Source organism: Rhagoletis pomonella, unplaced genomic scaffold, assembly GCF_013731165.1.
Source record: "Rhagoletis pomonella isolate Grant_MI unplaced genomic scaffold, Rhpom_1.0 Rhpom_scaffold_06953, whole genome shotgun sequence".
Lineage (NCBI taxonomy): Eukaryota > Metazoa > Arthropoda > Insecta > Diptera > Tephritidae > Rhagoletis > Rhagoletis pomonella.
The window spans coordinates 621-7,638 of NW_023465486.1; the positions used below are offsets into that span (position 1 = coordinate 621).

The 7,018-nt window shown below is 44.5% G+C and overlaps 1 protein-coding gene across 1 annotated transcript; it reads right to left on the minus strand.

Moving 5' to 3' along the window:
* Positions 1–3,155: 3,155 nt before the first annotated feature.
* Positions 3,156–5,369, minus strand: LOC118755658. Its single transcript, XM_036490490.1, has one exon. The coding sequence runs from the start codon at positions 5,367–5,369 to the stop codon at positions 3,156–3,158; it is 2,214 nt and encodes a 737-aa protein (XP_036346383.1).
* Between the last annotated feature and the right edge of the window lie 1,649 nt (positions 5,370–7,018).

Here is a 7,018-nt window from a genome sequence, read left to right on the forward strand (position 1 = left end):
CCCCCCCCCCCCCCTGGGAAGTGCAGCTTCACAGTAATTTACTGGATATTTTCAACAGGCAATTTCGCTACCCTTGTGATGGCTCGTTTGTGGGTATTTTCAGCGGTTTTAACGATGACTACACGTACCTTTCCATCTGAGCCTTCAATAGTGTCTATGATGCGACCCATTGGCCATTTGAATGGTGGATTGTTATCTTCACATAGCAAGACCAAGTCGTTCTTTTTTAGGTTTGGTGTTGACGACTTCCACTTCTTGCGAAACTGTAATTCTTGAAGGTAGTCCTTACTCCATCGGGTCCAAAATTGTTGCTGAATCCACTGCATCACTTGATACCGCTTCAGTGTCCCAGTATTCAAAGACGCCAGCGATGGCTCAGGTATAGAAGTGAGGGATCTACCTATAATAAGATGTGCTGGTGTTAATGAGCGAAGATCATCTGGTGAACTTGACATAGGCATGAGGGGTCTACTGTTGATCATTGCCTCAGCCTGGCAGCAAATGGTGTGCAGCTCGTCAAAGGTGAGAATGTGGGCGCCAATCGCCCTTCGAAGATAATGCTTGGCCTGCTTGACTGCACTCTCCCATAACCCACCAAAGTGTGGCGATCTGGGAGGGATGAACTTCCACTCGATGCCTTCCTTGCAGCATGCCGCTTTCACGTTATCTGCGTGTTGTTGCGATATGTGGAGTTTCAAGAGCTCACGCAGCTCCCGATTTGCACCGACGAAGTTTGTGGCATTGTCTGAATAAATGACACGACATTTGCCACGACGAGATATGAAGCGTTTCAGAGCAGCGATGAATGCGTCCGTCGTGAGGTCCGGAACCAGCTCAAGATGGACGGCTTTGGAACTGAAGCATATGAAAATAGCTATATAAACTTTAATGGGAGCTCTACCTCTGAGTTGTTGGGTGATGAGTAGCGGGCCGCAGTAATCCACGCCTGTTTTCTCAAACGGAGGCGATGGCACTACTCGGTCTCTTGGCAAGTCGCCTATCAATTGTTCAGTCAAAATTGACCGAAACCGGTAGCAGATAATGCATTTGTGGAGTACATGCTTGATGGTGCTTCTAGCATTGATAATCCAAAAGTTTTCTCGAAGGATGGTGAGCAAGGTTTGGCAACCAGCATGAAGATGATGTCGATGAAAATGCATGATGATTGTATGAACGAAAGGGTGCGATTTTGGTAGCAAAACTGGATGTTTTTCGTTAAAACTCAGCGAAGAGTTTTTAAGCCGACCTCCTACTCTAATAACTCCCTCGTGTATGAATGGTGATAACTGCGATAATGGTGATTTGTGAGAAACTGGACGATTTAATTGTAAATTGGTGAATTCATCTACGAAGGTGTGGGGTTGAACGATGCGACAGATGGTGAGGAGAGAATCGTTCATTTCCGATGCGGTGATGTAATCTTGTTGGCTGTGGTGGTGAATTTTGCGAGCTCCGTCTATAAAGCGCCGCACATAACAAAAAACTCGAATGAGTTTGTTGTAGTTGGTGGGGAATTTGTGCTCGCCGATGATGTCTGTTGTCGGGTTTGTTATTAAGGTGATGTGCTACCGACGCTGTTCTGGGATTTCGATGTCGATGAGCGATGGTGAAGGCCAATGGTTAGCTGCAAGTGTGAGAAAATTTGGACCGTGAAACCAAAGTTTGTTGCCAGTGAGCTGGTCAACCTTTGCTCTACGCGACAGTATGTCTGCTGGATTCACCTCGCTGGGGATGTGGTGCCACTGATATTGCTTGGTGAGCAACTGAATTTTGGTTACTCGGTTGCTGACGAATGTTGACCACCGTGATGGTTCACCCTTTATCCAGGCAAGCGTGATCATCGAATCTGTCCAACAGTGAACGTTGTTTGAATCGTGACGAAGGTTTTTGGACACTGACTCAAGTAATTCAGCCAGTAGTAATGCAGCACACAGCTCCAAGCGAGACAAACTAACTTCCTTCGTAGGTGCGACGCGAGACTTAGCACACAAAAGTGACGAACTAGATTTCGTTGCTAAATAGATTGATGCGCCATATGCCTTTTTACTTGCATCTGCAAAGGCATGGATATTAGAATCACAGTCGAAAGCTACTAACCTTGGGACTCGAAGATTTTCGAGAAGTGGCAGTTTTGCGCAGAATGACTCCCATTGTGTGTATACGCAAGGAGGTACACTTTCGTCCCAATTCAAATGAAGCTTCCATAATTGCTGCAACAAAACCTTGCAGGTGACAATGAGTGGGTTGAGTAATCCCAGCGGGTCGAAGAATCTAGCAATGTGAGAGAGAATGGTTCTCTTACTCACTTTCGATGATGGTGGTGGTGGTGTGTAGCGAAACAAAAACCTATCTTGCGATGGGGACCACATAAGGCCCAGTGCCTTTATGTAGTCAATGTCATCAAGCTGTATGACGTCTTCACGATCTCCTTCTGGTACGTCTGCGATTATGCGTGTATCGTTTGATGAGAACTTCCTCAATGGAAATCCCCCATTGTTCAGCACCTCGATGACTTGCTTCTTAATTTCGACAACTTCTTCAATAGTGGAGGCACCCGTCATCAGGTTGTCTACATAAAAGTCGTTATGGACGGCGTAAGCGCCGATTGGATGAGATGACATGTGTTCGCATGCCAGCTGCTGCAAACACTTTGTGGCCAAGTAGGGCGCACATGCCGTACCGTAGGTCACTGTTTGTAACTGGTATGTGATTATGCGGTCGGTTATCTCATCGCGCCACAAAATGCATTGCCATTGTGCATCTTGCTTGTCCACGATGATTTGTCTATACATCTTTGCGACGTCAGCCATCAGCACAAAGACATGCCTTCTGAATCTAAGGAGAATTGAAAACAAATCATCTTGCACTGTAGGTCCAACTCGAAGAATATCGTTGAGTGATTTGCCGTTAGATGTACGACACGACGCATCGAACACGACGCGAAGTTTGGTGGTGCTGCTATCCAACTTCACGACTGCATGGTGTGGTATGTAGTTTACGAAGCTACCAGGGTGAGGCATGCGAATCATGTGATGAAGCTCGATGTATTCTTTCATGAAGGAATAGTAGTCTCGCTCGAGACATTTGTTGCGACGAAGTTTGATTTCGATGGACACTAGTCGTTTTTGTGCTATATCATACGAGCTGCCCAATGACTATGGTGATTCCTTAAAAGGCAAACGAACGATGAACTTATTGGTGTTGGGGCATCTCTTTGTCGTCTCTGCGAAGAATTTTTCGCACTCAATTTCATCAGCAGTTAGACTTGGTGGTGTTTGATGTGGATTGTGTTCGATAAGCCAAAACCTTTCCAAAATCTGATCAAGTGACGGTTCCAAGGTGAGTGACGAAGCTTCCGTTACCTTCGAATCAAAGGAGATTTGCGATGGCCATGCGTTAGATAGTATGCAGTCGGTGCCTACTGAGGTGGTGTATGATGCGACCAATGACGCCGAAGATATAAGTGGTGGGATTGTGACAGCTCCAGCGACCACCCACCCAACCTTAGTTTTTTGAAGGACAGGCACATTGTCGCCCAACTTGATCTGTCCAATCAACAGCAAGTCATAAAAAATGCTCGCTCCAAGCAGAAGATCAACTGGGCCTGGCTTGTTGAAATTATCGTCAGCCAAGTTGATGTTCTTTGGTATGTTCCATGCGATGGTGTTCAGTGGTGTGCGCGGTTGGCATGTCGTTATTGCGTTCATGATGACCGCATCTATGGTCGATGAATATGCTGTGTGTTGAGAGCGTATCTCCACCTTGCATAGGAACTGCGACCTTGATCCGCATAATCCTATGCCACTGATTTCCAGTGGAACCTTTTTGCGATGTACACGAAGTAACTGAGCCAAGCGCTCAGTTATGAAATGCAACTGCGAGGCGGAATCAAGCAGTGCACGAGCGAAAATCGTTGTACCCGATTGACTACGAAGCTGAATCACGGCAGTCGCAAGTAGAACCTCTTTGTTGCTGTCACAAACCTGAAGCACTGTTGGTGTCGAAGTTGACTTCATGGTGTTGGATGGTGTCAGTGGCGAAGACGATGATTGTGGATTGGTTGTGGTTGGTTGCGAACGGTGCAATAGGGTGTGATGACTCGCCCGACAAACTTGACATCTATGCGTGGACGGACAGTCTTTCGACGAATGATTCGGACCCAAACAGTTTAAGCACAGACTCTTCTTCTTTGCTACGTCGTAGCGTTGTACTGGTGTCAGCTTCATGAAGACGGAACAGTTGAAGGCATTATGACTGATAGAGCCTTCACACAAATTGCATTTTGGTTTATTGGTGGTGATGAACGATACTTGCTTTGGTGATTGACGAGACTTTGATTGCGACGATGATGTTGGTTCTGGTGACCGATGCGACGATTTGGTTGAAGTAGCGCTGTGATCGATGATATCGATGAGTTGGCAACGACGTTCGAGGAACGCTGCAAGATCTTCCCATGCTGGCAGCATGAGGGATACCTGGTGTGATGGTCGGTCCCACTTCGCAGCCACTTCTTCTTCCCATTTCACTTGCGTTTCATGGTCTAGCTTTGAAACGACCAAGTGAAGCAGTAGCCCGTTACCAATTTGTGTGGATGTTGCCATCGATTGCATGGCACGCATGTTTGCATTTATGACGTCGACGAAGCTACGAAGATTAGCAACGGTGGGTGTGGTGATGCGTTGTGTGTCGAAGATGTGCTGAAGATGCGACTGCAATATGTACCGCTTATGGTCGAAACGGGATTCAAGTAGCTGCAGCGGCTTCTTATAATTTGCGTTGGTCACCTCTAATGATTGTATGAGGGTAGCTGCGCACCCTGAAAGGCTTGAGCGCAGATATTGAAATTTTTCAATATCCGAGAGGTCTGGATTTTTGTCGACGAGGACCAAAAAGATATTGTAAAAATCCAGCCACTCGCGGTAGCAGCCATTGAACGTCGATAGTTTTAACTTCGGCAAATTTATTCTCTGTCGCGATGAAGATGTGTTGTGTTGTTGTGTGATGTGGGTGCTACTCAGCTGCATTCCGGATGAGTTGGTTCGTAAAAACGATAGCCTTTCACTGTACAGTGCCTTAGCCCTACAATAGCTCTCATCCATGGTCAGGCGATGTTCTTCATCCAGCTCGGTGTCATCTAAAATCTCCAGCTGCGTTTGTAGTTCCTCAAATGAATTGTAGTAGCGCTCGATTAGCGCTAGTTTGGCCTCTATGTGTGGTGCTGATAACGCGCTAAGCTGAACCGACGGTATTTCGAGAGCCTTCAAGCGATTTAACAGCGATAACCGTTGACTCTTTTTGACGCGGACTTCACGCGATTCGCGGTACAGAGGAGTTTGCACCCTTGTATCTTCTTGCTCGATATCCGACATATTGACTAACCAACTTTTATAAATCAAGAACGAAAAGAAATTTTAAATTCAAATACGATGACGAAAATATGGGAAAATTTGTGAGCCGGGCGTGATCCGGCTCGAAGGACCAGTTTTTGTTGGAGCTAGGAGCGTTTTCCTTAGCCCTTTTTTGCGAATTTAAACAAGAATTAAGTACCTTGTACTTAGAAAATATTTATTTAATAACTATTCAAATAGTTGGTAGCTATTCTAATATTGAACAAAATATTATGCGAAGAATTTTATATGATGAAGCGAGGAATGCCTATCACGGTGCGCGTTCAATCGATTTGTGTCCCAAGTGACACCAAATAGGTTGCCATAGGTTGACCAAATTCCAAGACAAATAAATTCGAAAAATAGCGGGTGGTGATGGTGGCGTGATTTGTTTGCGGTGCTTTTGTACATATGTATGACGATGTGTGTATTTAGCGCTGCAGCAGTGATAAGTGGTGGTGTTATATTTGTCGTGCCGAAAATCCATTTTTTATACACGCATTTTTGTATATGCTCCCGATTAGCGGTGCCATGCACAACAATAACAACAACTACTACCTATTGCTAAGTGCACTGGAAGCAGTGGCCCAACTGGCACTGCTGCTGTGCTGGCAATGCAGTCAGCGACTGAACTCGCGCTGCTGCTGCGATATATTATCCCTTTGAGGGCTTCTGTCCTTCAACACTCACACTTTTAATTCAGAGATTCTTTCAAATAATTATCATATCTAAAGAAAAGATCGGGAGGGCAGAGTCGGCGGTGGCGTACTCTTTGCCGTAGACTCTTCAATACCATCTGAAGAAGTTAGTCTTCCACACTTTGAATCTGCAGAATTCAAATGCATTCGTGTTCAGGTTGGAAGGGGGTTTACTTACTTAGCTCTATGCTATATTCCTCCCCGATCTGACTTATCAGTGTATTCACAACATGCATCTTTACTGAAATCAATTAATTCAATGACTAAACCCTCTGATTCATTGATTGTGTTGGGTGACTTTAATTTACCAAATGTATCATGGAACATCATTGACAATGATATTGTACCTTTCTCGTCTAGCGCGTGCAACAACGTATTTTTAGAGGAGATGGCTGAACTCTGCCTGAATCAAGTTAATGTACTTCGCAATAAGTTTGGCAAAGTATTAGATCTTGTTTACCTTGATGATGCATCTAAGTCGGCTGTAAATAAATGTGACCCACTAGTTTTGCCCGAAGATGTCTACCACCCTGCTATTGAGATATCTTACGAAATTATAAACGATGGTCAAAATTGCGATGTCCAAACATACGCTTTGATTTTTCGAAAGCCAACTTTAAAAAACTGAATAAAGAATTGTCTAAATTGTCGTGGCCTATATACAAAGAAAAAGTTGAGCAAAGCGTTGCACATTTTAATTTTACTGTACATAGATTATTTGAAAAGTATGTGCCTAAACGCATGTGTGTTCCTGAAGAACAAACACAGTTATGGTTCACTAAAGAACTGAGAAACTTGAAAAACAGAAAGTCACGATATTTTAGATTACACAAAAATCCGGCTTACACTCATACTATGCAAAATACTCACTTTTGCGTCACAAGTTAATGTACTTCGCAATAAGTTTGGCAAAGTATTAGATCTTGTTTATGT